Source organism: Borostomias antarcticus (assembly GCF_949987555.1).
Source record: "Borostomias antarcticus genome assembly, chromosome: 11".
Taxonomy (NCBI): domain Eukaryota; kingdom Metazoa; phylum Chordata; class Actinopteri; order Stomiiformes; family Stomiidae; genus Borostomias; species Borostomias antarcticus.
The window spans coordinates 21,380,619-21,398,165 of record NC_140244.1 but is presented as its reverse complement, the minus strand read 5'-3'; the positions used below and the strand labels follow the sequence as shown (position 1 = coordinate 21,398,165).

Sequence of the window (17,547 nt, the reverse complement as noted above, 5' to 3'; positions counted from 1 at the left end):
CAGACTTCAAAGCAGAACTGATCCAATATACAGTAGGGACCTACATGTTCCCTCAATTCCACATTTCACACACAAGGCAAACAATATATTTCCATATGGAACATACTTCCATAAAACAGATTAGAAAAAGAGATGCTTCTGGATCTTGGCTAATCCTAGACATGCACATGTCTGTCTAATTCACTTATGACCGGTCCATGCACCACTACCATCATCATCATTACTAATACAATGATTTCTGGCTATCTGAGTAATCTGATTCTCTACTTCCTGATCAGATACTTATTTGCATGCACTATGTTCACAGAGTGAAAATCACTACCAGACAGAACAATGTGTGCTAAGCAGCAATGGAACAGAGACAGGCCTGTTCTGTTTATTATAGTACCCGAAAATCTCCCTTCTCCTACACACCCAGAGAGACAGATAAATAGATCCATTACTGATCCCCTGGGAGAAATAGTTGCGTTACAGCAGTAAGGACAACAAAAACACACACTAAATACATATTTTCAGTAATTATAAAAATATACAAAAAGAATGTACAAGATACAAAAAAATCGAAATATGCAAGAGTGCAATACAATAAACAGCTGTAAACAAGTGTATAGCTGTAGATAACTTAGCCAGAGATGTGGTTATAATGATGAACATGTGAGTACAGTGATTAAGACAAAGGAAGTGATGCAGAATCAGCGGCCGCGGCCCAGGTTCATATCTGACGGAGGAATGCTCTGGGCCCCTAACCTGGCCTCGCCATCCTGGGGCCCTACATCTTTGAAACACTCTGGACTTTATTTCTGTATGTCATGGAACTGAATAAGGAAGAGTTTGGATCAGTAAGTCAGACCACACACCTGTGGGTTTTCATACCCTCAATGTGCGTATACAGTGAGTATATACAGTAGGCCTATATTACTTCTGCACAACCATTGACATAGAGTATAAAGTTTCAATCTATGTATACAACTAAGCATTCTTTTTCATTTTTTAATAGTTGAATAATTCACATATAGTTCAAGTTACGTACTGTATACGGAAAGCCAATCTGATCTCTATACTAGATTAGTATGGTTGGGGATTACCTTTTTTCCTCCTCGCTGGCCAATATTTGTGCAAGCTGTCGTTCCACCCACCCACGCCTTGTGTCAAGGAAACCTTGTTGTAACCCTTACAAAACGCGACCTCTTGACTTTGTCATGTTGTGGTTGGAAACGATGGCGAGGGACTTCGAGCAGTTCGCCTCATGTTGCTGGGGTTTTTCCATTAGAGAGCTGAAACATTTCCTTCTCAGGCTTACATCATGTTAGCAGAGAGGAGATTGGCCATTCTTGACAGTGGAGGCAAAGTGCTTCTCTCTCTCTCCATCAGAGTGGTATCATGGGTGACTGAGAGGCGTGGGGGAGGGAGGGGGGAGGGGAGAGAGGTGGGGGGGGGGCGGGGGGAGCCCAGCCAGCCGTTGTGAGTCTTCCCCTGCTGCACCCCCACCCTCCCACGCTGCTCAGCTTGGTTGGTCTTCAGAAGAGACCGCAGTCTAAATTGCATTTCACATGCAAATACCACTTTGACTCATCGCATGAACAAGTGAATCGTCCCTCTCTATAAATGGACCATTTGCTCCGAGGGGGTCATTTACCAGGCCATGCCGTCAGTACACTGACTCGTGAGTCTATGCCATCAGCAACTTCAGAGTTTCACAAAGTAAAAAATAAAATTTTTAAAAACAAATTTTTGTTTGGTTTGGCATTTAATCGAAAGTACGTAGTGAACATGATCCTATCAAACTAGGATTGCACAGTAAGCAAATATTAAGGTTAGACAAAAAGCATACAGGTTTTCACAGGGTATAAGTATCTATCGCTGCTCTCAGTGTTTTCTTGTGTCGCTCCACGTATAAACGTTTGACATGACATGAAGCAGGACAATACACAGAGCTGCCAAATCTCATGCTTTGACCGTGCGACGCACATACTTCAACCAGATTCCATTGCGGCCAAGCACATCATTGGAATCTCCTTCCATTGTAACTGTATGATGACACCTTAGTTGGCCTCGTCAGGCCTCGGCCTCTGACATGCAAGTGGAGGCACGTATTGCTGTGTGCTTGGCTGACATCTCTGAGTGGATGGCAACACACCACCTCAAACTCAACCTGGACAAGACTGAGCTGCTGCTCCTCCTGGGTAAGGGCTGCCCGCACCATGGCCTGTCCATCACCACTGACGATACAGTGGTGATGCCGACGGCGCCAACTTGCAAGGAATCTGGGTGTTAACCCGGACGACCGACCGTCGCTCTGGGCAAACATTGTATTGGCTACATGCTCCTGCAGATTCCTGCTCTACAATATCATGAGAATTCACACCTTCCTCACTGATGAGACAGCTCAGGTGCTCATCCAGGCCGCCTGGACTACTGGAGCTCCCTCCTTGCTGGGGCGCCGGCGTCGGCCATTGCCCCTCTGGAGCTTGTCCAGGAAGCTGCAGCTCGCCTGGTGTTCAACCGCCCCAAGTTCTCCCACACAACTTCCCTCGTCTGTTCTCTACACTGGCTCCCTGTAGCAGCTCACATCCAGTTTAAAACTCTGGTGCTAGACTACAGGGCAGTGAAAGAAACAGCTCCTTCCTACCACCAATCCATGGTCAAGCACTACACCCCTGCCCGACCACTAATTGTCCCCCATGCACACACTAATGTACCAGGTTCAAATTAATACCCCCCATCCGCCCCTCGATGTCATCGGTTGGGGGACAGTAAAGTGCTCAGGGTGCACCATAGAGTGACCTTTCGACAGTAGCATGCATCGCTGTGTTTACAGCCTTTAGTCTATTGACTTCCTTAGCAAGCTAACATCTATCCTATATCTACCATATCGAACAATTGAACAAGGTATCACATTTTAGGGGGAATTGCATGATGAGTCATTTGTAAACAAGAAAATGTCAAATGTCAGACAAGGTATGCCTGAAAAAGAGACTAACACGATATTAATCACTAAAGTGTAGGCGAGACTCGCTTCTCAGTTTGTGTGACAAACCAAGCGGGGTGTGTCCCATCACGCCGCTGACATGAATTACTTGCTGTATGTTGAAGTGGTCCTGCAGAATACTCTGGATTGAATACAAAACCCCAAACAAACTAGTCTGGACTTGTGAGTGTGCACCCTTTTCACCAAGCAACCTCATTATATTCACAGTATGAGCCTTGGCAATGGCACACGTCAAAGAGACTGGTATAAAGCACAGCATGTCTTCTTTTGAAAACAAACAAACAAAAGAGGACAAGACGACATGCTGCATTCTGGGTAACCCGTTTCGTGTAGTCTATGTTATGATTACCATCTCTACGGCTTATAGCCGCATTTCTAGTTCTCTTTCTTGTGAATTTATGAGCACATCTATCCCAAAGACAGATACAACACAGCCACAGTGGCTGAAAAATCTCTGCGCAGGGACAAAATGTTCTGAATTGTACATCACCTGGCCTGATGTACACAAACCACTCACTCGCTGGCCTCACCAACACACACACTATTGATTCCTTGGTCTGAATTTGCTGCAGTTACACACAGAGAGAAGAGTAACATCCAGGTTGACCTGATTCCAGTGGCGGTGGGCTAGAGGGACTGTTTGTTTATCCCACAGACTGTCCAGGAATGCATCGCCACCTGTTTACCTGGGTGTATCAGACATGGTTGCTCTGCATCTCAATGAAGGATAAGAAGAATCACAATAACTAGACCAGTCTTTCATGACTCTTTTTTTTCCCCTTTCTTTTTCAGTGTAAACATAAGGCTGGCAGTCACACTTGGGGGCTCATATCTAAGAAACATACTAACAAAGGAGAACAAACAAGGACCACGTTTAGACAAACAGTCTACGGCATAGCGGTTAAGCAGAGAACCAGCAAAAAAGCTCTGCTCTTTCAGACCAGAAACTCTCTGGCTTCAGGGATGAATCATCCCAAAAGCATGCAACGTTCTCTTTAGCTCACACTACCCTGTGGCATGGGATAAAAACACAACACGACAGCGCCCTTTGCTGCAGTGCAAACTACCTGCTGACAAGACCACACAGCACACACAGAGTAAAACAGAGAGCAGTCCTTCCTTGTGACCAGCATGTACAGCTGTGGCTTTATGAGACCATACTGAATATGACCCCTCCTAAAGATTGCTCTATACTGTTTGACAGCTACACCCACGGCAGCCCTTAAATAGCAGTTCTTCCCAGGGGTGTAGTGAGTGTAAGAGAAACCCATACTGTGAGACGACATACCAAGGCTCTCTGTGAAATGCAGATGTAAGTGAAAGCTGCTCAATGGAAAAGTTCTTCTCTGTAGCCTACCAGCTTTGTGTTCTGGAAAGCTGATATCGGTGTTGTCTAAGCTATGGCTTTTCCCCCAAAACATTGCGTTGTAATGAGAAGCATTTGACACTATGCATGCTATGAATAAGCCTACACAAACCCTACTATTGGCAGTAGCTTACACATCACCTCAAATCCTGACGTCTGTGAAAAGTGCTATGCTTTAATCTATGATAATTCTTCGTTGTATCAATTCCCAATCAGAGTAAACATTTAATTTAACTATGGCCAACTAAGGCAGCCCAATCAAATAAATAGACACTTGAGCGAAGGCGTAGCGAGGGGAATGCGTCTCCTAAAATCTCAATATTATCCCACGATTCAAAACTTGACAACAAGGAATCGTTTTAATTATATTAAACTCTGTAAAACACTGTAACCTATGCAAAGTTCGCACGATTCAACTGAACTTCAGACATGCAATGTGGTTACTTTCTAGCGGCGCTGTCATAGCCTACCTTTCTTTCGCGAAGAGTCGTTCGCCGTCCTTCAAAATAGCCTATCTACCAGTTGGGCTTGCCCAAACCCTTCTATTCCCTCGGCGGTAGAGTAAAAAGAACTTTCTATATGTAGCTAGTCTACTGCAAGGCAGCCGAATGTGTGCGCACAGCAAAATTGTCAGCTGTATAGAGAAGAAAGATTGACTACTGCCTCCCACGCCCAACTCCGCGCTGTCCCTCCCGACTCCCGAGCAATAAAGCACCGCCTAGAACGGTCATCTCATCAGTGCTCCGACTTAGACGGACCCTGGGATGGACGTCGGGCTTGCCCGGGAGCACGATGCGTAGCTGTCCTGTCCTGACTACCTATGGTCCATTTAAGCCTAACTGTAGCCTATATAGGCACACACAGACAGAAAGACAGACAGACGGACAGAAGAGAGAGAGAGAGAGAGATAGAGAGAAAGAGAGAGAGAGAGAGAGAGAAAGAGAGAGAGAGAGAGAGAGAGAGAGAGAGAGAAATAGAGAGATAGGTGGTGGGGGGGTGGTCTATTTGGCCATTTTAGTGTATTTATGGCCTCAAGTCATCTTTTGCAAGCCCGTTGCTAGATACATTAGACGTAGGCCTATATGCTGCCCCGTTGGTCCGTCCCATGCCTTATGAGGACTTTTGCATATAATGCAGCAATGTCCTTTTCTGAATTTTCAGATGACTAACCTGAGAACACAACATTAACACGAAAAAAACATGCCATTTGGCAAAGCACATGATTTCACATTCCATGCACGACTGGAAGGATTAAAAAGTAAGTCCTCAATAGAGAGCATGAGCTGGAGCTGGCAAAAGCAGGCAACAGACAATGACTGCTGTGGGAGTATCCCTGGGGGTAGAGAGAGAGAGAGAGAGAGAGAGAGAGAGGGAGAAAGAGAGCTGACCCCATACGATCAGCTATTTCCTTTGATGCTGCAGTTGTCTAAGTAAACAAAGCTTGGCAGCTCTAATTCATATGTAACTACAGAATAATGTTGATTAGATCAAGATATCCCAATCTGTCTTGATGATAATAAACAATCCAATTCCCTGAAAATGGTGACATGCTGTAATTAGGGAAATATTACCATGATTTAAATTAGCCTGCCAAAGGTAACAAGCCAAGAGAGACAACAAACCTGATCACAATGTGTGTATTTTATTAGTTTCTTTTCTGTACCCCACAGCACAAAAGATAAAGACACGAAACAAAAATGTCGAAAAACACAAAACAAGACAGTTTATGAGACAGAAAAGACCAAAGACTTTCAAAGTGATCACCGTTTGCTGTGCCCTTTAGAACATAGTGATCCGACAGGCTGAGCTTCCTGGAGACAGATTAAGCCTAGCCATGGACAAAAAACTATAGATAATTCAACAGGGCATTTATCCATCAAAAACAGTTTTTATCTGAGTACAGGAAACCAGACTCCTGAGTTCAACGTCACATTTCTAAAAAGTCAACAATCGAGTAATGCATAGGCCAAATGGTGTTCCACTTCCTCCTACAGCAAGGAAACCACCCGCATGTCTGTAGTGAGATCTTTGTAAAAGATAACATTTGAGTGGCAGATTTTCAAAGGCATCTCTGCATGTCAGTTATACTTTAGGATTAGGTCATTGTTTGGAGACAGTCCTCATATTGTTATACAGTCATTAAAAGCTCTCAAAAACAAAGATTTGGTAAAGAAATGTCAGTATTTCATTTGTCATAATATATCATTTTTGCATCTAACTACACAAATTAGTGTCAACCATTATTTAAATGTATTAATCGAAATGTATTACACATTGTTAAAATTCAAAATATTCAACTTCAATGAACACTTCCATTGGACCCAACTTCATGTTTGCTATATACAACCGAGGCAAAGAGAAATTTATAAGCAAAACCAGAAACATGATCACTGAAATGGCAATCTTATATACACTTCATTTTATATACATTTCATTTTATAAACGTTTTCGCAAGTGATAAACAATAAATAAAATGAATGGCACACATTTGGGCAATCTAAAAGAGAACCCCAATGTCTCAGTATGAAATATCCACAACAAGAAACAAGATGCTGATGATGCAAACAAAAAAATACCATTGCCCTAATTCAGCATCCCTGCCATTAGAGAGGGACACTAACTGATGGTAAAAGTCACATTCTAATTACAGTCAGCATAACCTATGTTTAGATTCAATATAATATTAGATTCGATATAAGATTTGTATTTACAAGAGTTTACACAATGGAGGACATCAAACAGGGAGATCTAGAAGCTTGATATATTTTCACCTTAGGAAATGATCAGAGCTTAAAACAGCAAATTAGATGAGCCTTGGTAAACATTTCATCTTTTACATGATCATTATCACAGATTCTCTTTCTCCAGGATCATTCTTAAATGTCCTTTTAAGGCAAATATGTCAAGCTCATGACATATGAAATATGTCAATCTCATGACAGTTTCTTCATCTTTTGAGAGAAAGGAATTGACATTTCCATTGTCTTTGTAAAATAGCCGTAATTGAGAAGGATTTTTTTTTTTTTTTAGAGAGGACTGATGACTTTCAGTTATTCTTGATCAATACATCCGTAGTCCTCTTTTCCAGGCCGGGGCATCCTGACAGCTGTGTGGTTATAAGATCTCCTCTACTCCATGGGCGAAAATCATGACCAGGCCAGGCTCCAGGATCATGTCCTCTCCCATGTGCTGGTTCTCGCAGGCCATCACCACCACCGCCTGCTTCCCGGGGATGCGCTTGGCCACGTAGTTCTCGTAGTAGCGCCGGTTCATCTGCCGAGTCTCCAGTGTGGCCAGGCCCTGCGGCCAGTTGCGCTCGTGGGCGTTCTCGATCAGGTCGTTGACGATGGACAGAGGACAGCCACTGTCAATGAGGGAGCGTTTGATGACCGCCTGGAGAACGGCGTCCGGAGTGGAGATCATCCCGCCCCAGCGTGTCACTCTGGCAGGCTGCATTGAGTTCACCCACCTGTTGGCAAGATGGAGGACAAGGGGCTCTTAGCACACTCATAAACTTACTTCATCTTATGCATTACCCAGTACCCAACAATGGTACTGGACTCAATGCCTGCTCAAGCTCAAGAGACAGGGAGAAGAGGGAAAAGAAAAATGGTGTCTCACTCGAGAATCTCGTTGTACTCGATGCTCTCCTCCAGGTTTTGCAAGTTGGGGTTTGCACTGCGGATGGCCCTCATGTACGCCTTCAATAGCTGGATGTCCCTCTTCTGAAAGAGTAACGCACACAAAAATCAGAGCCCAGACCTCTGGGTGACCAGACACTTGTAGTTACACATATCATTTCAGTGAATGATTTGTTTGCATAATAATCAACGACTGGGTTGGAATGTGCTTTATAGAGGTATGTGGTCTTTGCATCTCCTGGACTTTGCCTCATCTGCTCCAATAGGGGTGTTTTGCCACCTACAGTATACATACTGAGACGTGGAGCTGGTATGTTAAATGTTTGTATGTGTTCTCGCTTACTTGTTCCCCCAGCTGGTGCTTGTGCTCAGCAGAGGCCTTCTCCAGTTCAGAGATCTTGGTCTGCTGCTGTTGCACCACGCTACGCAAGTGCTTAATGCAGTTGTGGTTTGGCATCTCATCTTTCGGCATCTCAAGCCTGTGTAGAGATTGATACCGTTTACAATTATGACATGCAAGTCAGGATATGAAATAATCACAATTATTCATTTTTGTCATTATCATGCAGCCCTAGCAGTAGCCTTTCTGCATTCCTCTCCTACACACCTGTCCACAAGACAGCTCAGGTATACAGAACACTTGTTCCTAAGCAAGATGATATGCAACACTATACCACCACTAGACAACAAATTGTAGGTGTTCTTAACCCTTGTGCTGAATTGTGCTGCTCTGCTATCACCGACATCTTTTTCTATACCAGAGTTATCACTCACCCACAGCCTTGCTCGCAGTTCACAGGCCTTTTGGGGTTGTGCTCACAGTCCTTCAGGTGTGACTGCAGCTGGTCAAGCCTCAGCGTGGCCTTGCAGCCGAAGCCTGCGTTGTCACAGGCGATCTGGAGCTTGGACAGCATGTTGCGCATGATGCGTGGGACAGGCCGGAGGTGGGCCAGTGTCACCACGGTGCGGTCCACGGGGCAGATCTGCTGCTGGGCGAACCACTGGGTGATGCAGGCGTTGCAGAAAGCATGCTCACAGTGAGGGGCCTATACATAGGAACACAATGAGAGGGAAAAGGAAAATGTTAGAGATACTTTAAGTCTCTGCTGTAGCTCGGGATATATGAGAGAGAGAGAGAGAGAGAGAGAGAGAGAGAGAGAGAGAGAGAGAGAAGAGGGGACACACCTGCACAGGCTCCTCCAGAACTCCGCTGCAGATGGGACACAGTAGGTCTTCATCCACCTCTCCCTGGAACCTGCTGACGTCGTACCCCATGGCACATCACTGAGAGGCGCCTATCCCTACAGAAAAACATTGCCCTTTGAGTAACTGAGGCACTTTCCATCATTCATACAGTGCAAATTATTATTAATGAAAGTGTGCGGGTTCCATTCATTTTCACTGACTATTGCTTAACCTAGCACCCCAAGAAGTGGTGTGTGTATTCTACCTAGGCTACCTTTCAAGTTATTATTAATGAAATAATAGAATATTTGTGCTCTTGGCCAGTTACCTCACTAAAAAATGCCCTCATCTTTCCTGTTAAGCCGCCTCCTTGGAAGGTCACATCAAGCAGTTGGTCTCGATCTGGATGAGAAACTGTTTGGGAAGACAGAATAGCATCAACATCAAACAGCAGTACTTCTCCATCCCTTTCAACAAAAAATGCATCCAGGGACCGCTGTTGGATGATCATGAGACACCTAAGTACAATGTCGTTAAGCAACGCTCAGCATAGACTAGCCTAAAATGCACTAGCACAGTAGCAACTTCACTCAACAGAATCCATTTGCATTGTGAGTGGGGGAAATAATGAAGTTTAAAACCATAGGCTACAGCACCCTGTAATGCTTGTGATTGCATTAAGCAGGATAGGAGTGCATAATGTCTAAAGAATAGCTGTCCATGGAAAAAGCCTTCTGTCAGCAAATAGCTAGTGGGAGATGGATGCAGCAAACAACAATGGATGTTATTTGACCTTATAATCTGAATCGAATCAATCGAGTGGAATATTGCATCAACCTAGAGGTAGGCTGGATCATGTTAAACTCCATAATTATAATAACATGAGGTCTTCATTTTCCATTCAATAACCTCACATTTCCAATCACATAACAGAGGACTGGCATAGCTATGCTTACACAAACATCACCTCAAATTGAATGCACACACAACAACCTACAAAGGGAAGAAAGTATGGATTCAAGCATTGTTATACTGTATAACGGGGACATGTACAATTAAACGCTTAACACAGTGAATGAAGGATTTCAGAGACTAGGCCTATAGGCCTGGGTATATGTATCTAAGAGAGAAATACTGCTGAGACTGGGCACGCTCCTTCCACTAGGGAGATGTTTTGTTGTCCCTGTTGAATTGTGACCTAATTTCAGCGTGTGAAAAGCGCAGCAGACACGGACGGACGAGGGGGCGGGCGGGAGATCAACAGAAATCCTCTCCTCCAGACCCGTGGGTAGGGGGTGGCAATATAAATACCCTGGGTAAGCTTCCAGCAAAGGAAATATTTGTGGAATTCTAAAACAAAAACACTATCCAGCCTGTGCTAATTACTTATGTTTAAGTCAATGAAATAAACGATGTAGATTCCACACATGGCAGGACATCACCATCACCAGTATAGCTATGCCTAGCTACCTAGTTACCCACTAGTTTACATGCAGCAGGCTATTTTTGCTAACGTTAGCTAGCGTTGATACCCTCTGTTATGTAGCTTTAACCCATAGCTACCCTCCCTTTGTTTTAAAGATGTGCCAAACCATTATGCAAGATTCATTGTTTCACATGTATAAAGTCGCCACCAATGGACATAAACTTAACTAGTGCTAGCTAGCACTAGCTATATAGATAGTTACGCAGACAATCTGGCTTGCTAACGTTACGTTACTAGACAGTTGCTGTACGATGGCTAGCTAGCACTGGCTCGCTAAGCTAGCAGCTGGTAACTATATTTACGTCTTCTGAATGTAACGAAAGTCAATTTAACTGAGCACTTACGTAATTGTGTTCCAAAAAAATTCCGATTGATTTTGGGTCTTATTTTCAATGGGCTAGCCAAGCTGCTAGCTAGCTAAGAGATAAACTAACGGAGGCTAGGCTAGCTAGCCAGATAGCTAGCCACGTCCCTTGGGCGAGCAACATGACATCCTACGTTGTATCCTACGCAAACAGGGAGGGTGCATCGTCGACGTAGAAAACCTCTAGCGAATAGAAGTGGACCACCCTTTGGCTACGTACGTTCGTAAATGCAGATTAGCCTACAGTTTAGACTTGGAGTTAAATGTAATATTTATTACACACTCACTCACTTACTCATATTGGCATGGGAAACAAACGTTTACATCACAAAAACCTGTCCTGTCCTGTGTCGTCTGCAACAGCAACAGTGTATGCCTTAACCCTAGTTCCTAGTATGTGTGAATCATATAATGCTATAAACAGATCTTGAAGCTTGAAAAGGTACAAAAATGTTAAAATATAAATGTAAATACAGACAGGTGAATTGAGTGAAGTGTAATATTTACCAATGTTTTTAAAGGGTACATTTTCAGTTTGTATGTGCGTGCAGTGTGCACTCTCTCTCTCTCTCTCTCTCTCTCTCTCTCTCTCTCTCTCTCTCTCTCTCTCTCTCACTCACACTCACACTCACACTCACACTCACACTCACACACACACACACACACACACACACAAACAAACACACAAACACACAAACAAACAAACATACAAACACACACACCCACCCACCCACCCTTACACAACCTATCACGAGCGTTGCATGAGACGTTGGCTGCAGGGGCGGCTCTGAATGATCATCTTATTAGAGAAACACCCTTGACTGAAGTCTATCGACTTCCCTGGACCAGACACGACTATTATCTTCTGGCAAAACAAGGAAGCCTAATGTGAGTATAATAAACTTTATTTATAGACAAGCAATGGAAATAATTATCATTAATCATTAATAATGATTTCAGATCTGTGTGTAGCAGTATTTTTCAGTAGCACTTTTTTTTAATGGCAGGGTCTCTCAATGAGTCTTACCTGCAAAAAAGGATCTAGGCTACATGCCTATTTTCAGTAGCCTTACCTTTTGGCCCATCACACTTCGAGCACAGATATCTCAGTTTTTACCTCAGTCGGTTTCCTTAAAACTTTCTTTATTATTTATTTGTTATCGAAAGCAATAGGGCCCACGAAGCGACGCACTTATTTTCAGACTGCGGAACACAAGTAGGCTAAGTCTAGAAAAAATAGCGAGAAGAGGGGGTGATGAGAAAGAGCGGCCGTATGATCTAATCAAAACAAACCCCAATCATTGATTTGGGTTTCAGGTGAAACGTAGGTGATCGGTCTTTGTGATTTCAAAGTCAAGCCAAACCATGTTTTAATAGCCTAGCCAATGATGAACGACGACTAAACTTAAGCTTGAAACATTGGGTCCAAAAATGGCAACATTCAAACTACAACTAAATTGATGTTAGACGTTATCAGTCTGTCATTCATTCATAGTAATACAATATTACAACAATTATATAGTAGGCTAATGTATTTGACAAACAATATTACTTTTACATGTGTTACTATCACTGTCGATTTTTACTTCTATAAAAGTAAGATTCCGGAGTGTTTTGTAGCCTTAGGTAAAGAGGTTGAGTACATTTTACATCACTGGTGTTGAGTCTGACGTTTCACCACACTACACAACACAAGCATTTAATTACATTCATTTATCTATGTATTTTGTACATACTAATGGTATGATAAAGATAATTGAATTCACAATTGTAAGTGCCTTGTTTGACCTGTTTTAGCATCATGACTTTGCTTCCCCCTTCAAGGAAGTCCCATATGCTGGTTCTTGCTACATACATCTGCCTGCCTTTACTGGGACTGGGAGAAGGGACATTCAGTAATGGCATGGATATACCACCACCATATAATATCATGGAGAAGATATTAAATGGAAGCCAACATGAAGGGTCTAGATCAGAGCATTTCAATGAGGCTTTAGTGGAGCAGGTATGCCTACAATGTGAAATATGCCACAGGTCATCTATTTGCAGCTTCATTTTTCAATTGAATTAAATATAGAATCACTTTTTAATAATATATCTGTCTAGGAATTCCATGATAGTAGTGTTCTAATATGATTTCAGCTTGTAATAAATAATTGTCAACATCTTTCTCCAGGGCTACTACTTGCTCCGTCTGTTTCAACAGTACGGAGATAATAGGACTCTTTCCTATGAAGGGCTGCAGAAGTTACTGGGTAGCCTTGGGCTAGGGGAGGTCAGTGTTCTGGAGATCAGCCACCGCGGACTGAAGCAAAACACGCTGACCTCCATTCAGCCTCCCTCCCATCAGGGAGCCAATACTCCTAATCCCCCATCATCTTCTGCAAACACAGCCTGGCTTCCTGATGGATCTGCTTCCAAAGAGGGCCTCATCTCTGATGGGGTGAAGGAAGATCTTCTTCCACAGTCGCCCGCAAACTCGGCCTCTAAACTCAGAAATGGACAGCTGGAATCCATGTTGTCCAATCATCCTACCCAGACCCATCTTCATGGGAATGTTAGTGGTTCATAATAATCATGGTCAATGTGTTCCAAATAGCGATTCTTTAATCAAATTAAATCAAACTTTATTTGTATAGTGCATTTCATACACAGAGGCAACACTATACGCTTTGGTCACTGTCTTAATAACATAGTTTAAAGTTCATACTTTAAGCCATGTGGCAACCCAATCCATTGTCAATGAATAACAAACAGTATCAGTTGTATTTCAAGGAAGAGATAACCAATCACCGGCCAACATACAAAAGTCATCTCACACCCAACAAATTAACCCTTTCCTTTTCCCTCAAACAGTGCCTGAATGTTTCTCAGCTCTTGTGGAACTTTGGCCTGGGGAAGGCATCCCACATCACTCCTGCCCATTTTACCTTCCTGTGCCCAGCCCTCCTGTACCAGATAGAAAGCGGAGTTTGTCTGCGCCACACTGACACTGATGGAGCCCAGACAGACAGCAGTGTGACGTTTCTCAAAGGTACATTCATAGAATTATATCCATGAGAGGGGTGGTATGTAATATTGCTTATTTTTCAAGCAGAATGAACATCTCTATGTGTCTATTCTCCAGCACTGGGCTGGAGCTCCTTGGCTCTGGCTCTAATCAGTCTCCCATCTCTGCTGGCATTAAGTCTGGTGCCCCTTCTGCCCCCTGCACGCCTACGCACCTTCCTCTGCCCAATGGCAGCCATGGCGGTGGGGACTCTGTGTGGGGATGCCCTTCTGCATCTCCTGCCTCACGTAAGTACCAACACACCTTACCTTCTGACCTGTCTGCATAGCCATGGAAGGTAATAATAACACAGTTCACTCTGCAGGATTCTGTCTGTGCGTGCAGAGAATTCAGATGAAAGTTGAGAGTTCAGTTGAAAGCTGGCCATGTCTGTGTTCTGTAGGCAAAAGCAGAGCCGCACACTGAAGAGCACGACTCCATCCTGAAGGGCCTCAGTGTGCTGGGGGGGTTCTACCTGCTCTTCGTCATTGAAAGCCTTCTGGGAATGAGGAACCACTACAAAGTCCGTTCCAATAAGAGGAAGCAGGAGGCGAACATCCGTCTTGATCCCGAGAGGGAGCTTATTGCCGTGCAGAGTGAGTTGGTGGATTTGTGAAATTAATCGGAATAATCCATGTTAAAACTTCACAACTTTTGTTCACTTCACAACTTGAAGATGATTTGATTCCATTCATCGTAATATTCACTGTTCCTACTCTGTTCATCATTTCAGGCTCCACTGCCCCTGTGCAAACCCAGCCCTCTGAGCACAGACACCACGGCCACTCACATGGCCCAGCGGACCAGGAGCACGCTGGGATGGGAAGCTTGGTGTGGATGGTGATCATGGGAGACGGCATCCACAACTTTACTGATGGACTGGCTATAGGTATTCTTTAGAGGGGCAAGGGAACATTAATACGTTTGTACAGTTAAACCTTGTCTGCAAAATTACCTTCATGGCGACATCCTGTAATATTTTAATTATCTCTCTCTCTCTCTCTCTCTCTCTCTCTCTCTCTCTCTCTCTCTCAGGTACAGCTTTCTCTCAGAGTCTGACTGGAGGTCTAAGCACCACAATTGCAGTGTTTTGTCATGAGCTTCCTCATGAGCTAGGTATACACTGACACCTCGCCTCCTCACAGATTGTCCTCAGTGGAAGTGAATGATTTAAACTAGCATAGAATGCAGGAGGATGTATGCCGTGTGGTGCACTTTGAAGAGTCTAACAGGGGCGTCCTCTTGCCTGCTCTGTAGGTGACCTGGCTGTGTTGCTAGGAGCGGGATGGCCCGTGCGTAGACTTGTTATTTTCAGTGCTGTGTCAGCATTGCTGGGCTTCACAGGCCTGCTGACAGGCTCTGTTCTTGGCCAACATTCATCCCAGCTGTCCCCCTGGATCCTCACCCTCACGGCTGGCATCTTCCTCTATGTGGCCCTCGCTGACATGGTGAGTCAGAGTCTTTATAGACTCAAGAGTCAGTCACTTTGCTCAAACAACAACAAAATGATATTGGCCGGGTTTCCTGAACGAGTTAAGAAGCTTCTTAACTCCAAAGTACTTCTTAACTTCCATGCAAAGGGTTGCTTAAGAAGGGTTCCTTAAGAAGGTTCTTTATCGGGAAACCCGGCCATTGTCTGTAGATGTGGTAATGTAGACCGAGTGAAAAAAGTATATGGCGCAATGAATGGTCCCTGGCAGGGCGGTATACCGGGGTAGAGCCCCGAATAGTATACCCACCTGGACCAGAGCTAAGGAAGACCCATCCATGTAAAACGTGAGCTTCTCGCTCCACTCTGCTCAACAGATGCCTGAGATGCTGCACGGAGATCCAGGTCCGATGAGCCCACTGACTCGCTTCCTGCTACAGAACCTTGGCCTATTGACAGGAGGGGCCATCATGCTCTGCATAGCTCTATTTGAGGACCATATTGCATTCAACCTGGGAGAGAGCTGAAGCTAAGGGAGCGCTGTGAGTGACACACCAAAACCAACTGACAGAAGATCAACACTTTTAACTCGAGATATACAGCCAAGCCTTATGACTGCTTATCTGAATAGACTTTGGCACAGATAACAGGTTACTGTGCTCAGTAAAAAGCAAACCATTCCTTCAAACAAAGAAATCACCACGATGGCCTCCATCGACACATTGTTTTAGTTGAATGGATTAATGTGAACAGTTGAGAATCATCCTGACAGAATCAAGTCCTTGGACTTGAACTACTTCATCACTGACATGCACTCCATGCCTCCTTTTTATTCTTTTATACCAACATGCATATTTTGTAAGAACATGAAATGAGAGCCTGTGTTTTATTACATTGTTTTGAACAATGATTGTTTCAGAATGGAATGTGTGTTAAATCACGTAATGAAGTCAAATCATGTTGGATAATTTTACCCACAATGTGGCTCATTTCTGCCTCTTCGATGTAAAATGAATGCAAAGTGAATGTAGCTGATAAGTCACCTGTATGTAAACCTGTATGAAATGTATGTACATGTATCCCACATCAAATAACAATGGCAGTAAGAAATCAATCATGACGCAGCAGATATCTAGCAATAGCACTTTATTGAACACAAACAACCCTAAGCCACAATACTGAAGGACAAGACCAATTGGCTGCAGCAAACATTGTATAAAATAGAATTAGGTTTAATGTCATTAAATTCTTTTTTTTTCTTTTTTTTAATGTCAGAAAGACAGATGCAGGTTTTTCCAAAACTGTGAATGATCATATACATATTTGTAACATTTGTTTGTAACAAATTATCATTCACATGTTCACACAAAGGAATAACAAGGCAAAGTGCTTTCAGGATTGCATTTTCAAAAAAAGAAATGAATGGCTTTGAGGTTGAGGCGGATAGTGGGAGGAAGCTGAGGGTGATGGACTGCTCCTGTCCTGGTATCAGGACGGGTTCGCCCGATGGACTGCTCCTGTCCTGGTATCAGGACGGGTTCGCCCGGCTGCAGGACAATATGTGCTTTAACCAACTAGCTAGAACAACATGGCTGACCAGCCTGACAGTGTCATCGGTAGTTGGCTATGGATGGGGAAAGCACATGGTTTTGGAGCTAGGCTAAGGATAGGGGTTCTGGTCAGAAACCTCAAACCTAGTCTTAAATCTCCAATAATAAAAGAAGTAAATAGATGGGCAGTTTGGAGGCAGATAGACCAGATCAAAATGTCCTTCGGAGTGGATTGATGATGTTGAAGGTATATGGTTTGAGGAGATAAAACCAACCCTCATACAGGATAACACGTCCATAGCCCAACTTCCTCATCATAACCTGTTCAAACTATATGGATATATGTTGCAGTACCAAATCAGCTGTATGCAAGAGCTAACCCAACAAACATCCACATTCTATGGAGCTGTAAACTTTGATATATACTGCAGTGCACAACATGAAATATATAAGGTTATGCACAAGATAATCTAAAACGGATGGGCAAT

The 17,547-nt window shown here is 43.6% G+C and overlaps 2 protein-coding genes across 2 annotated transcripts; one reads left to right on the top strand and one right to left on the bottom strand.

The window, feature by feature from the left end:
- Positions 1 to 7,280: 7,280 nt before the first annotated feature.
- On the bottom strand, positions 7,281 to 11,148 carry rnf41 (ring finger protein 41). Its single transcript, XM_084445480.1, has 7 exons — positions 11,012 to 11,148; positions 9,510 to 9,595; positions 9,182 to 9,297; positions 8,771 to 9,042; positions 8,340 to 8,475; positions 7,977 to 8,080; positions 7,281 to 7,824 (listed from the first exon to the last, which is right to left on the bottom strand). Exons 3-7 carry the CDS (start codon positions 9,269 to 9,271, stop codon positions 7,470 to 7,472), a joined length of 957 nt encoding a protein of 318 aa, XP_084301606.1. The 5' UTR covers positions 9,272 to 9,297; positions 9,510 to 9,595; positions 11,012 to 11,148; the 3' UTR covers positions 7,281 to 7,469.
- Positions 11,149 to 12,922: 1,774 nt separating this feature from the next.
- Positions 12,923 to 16,036, top strand: slc39a5 (solute carrier family 39 member 5; the record flags this gene model as incomplete). Its single annotated transcript, XM_084446153.1, has 9 exons — positions 12,923 to 13,036; positions 13,208 to 13,588; positions 13,888 to 14,065; positions 14,159 to 14,328; positions 14,484 to 14,676; positions 14,814 to 14,969; positions 15,116 to 15,196; positions 15,338 to 15,528; positions 15,887 to 16,036. The coding sequence occupies exons 1-9, from the start codon at positions 12,935 to 12,937 to the stop codon at positions 16,034 to 16,036; spliced, it is 1,602 nt and encodes a 533-aa protein (XP_084302279.1). The 5' UTR covers positions 12,923 to 12,934.
- Between the last annotated feature and the right edge of the window lie 1,511 nt (positions 16,037 to 17,547).

Coding starts and splice junctions, on each gene's coding strand:
- rnf41 (XM_084445480.1), bottom strand. CDS start 9,271: ATGGGGTACGACGTCAGCAGGTTCCAGGGAGAGGTGGATGAAGACCTA. Junction 9,043..9,181: donor TTCTGGAGGAGCCTGTGCAG/GTGTGTCCCCTC, acceptor TCCTATGTATAG/GCCCCTCACTGTGAGCATGC. Junction 8,476..8,770: donor AACTGCGAGCAAGGCTGTGG/GTGAGTGATAAC, acceptor ATCTCTACACAG/GCTTGAGATGCCGAAAGATG.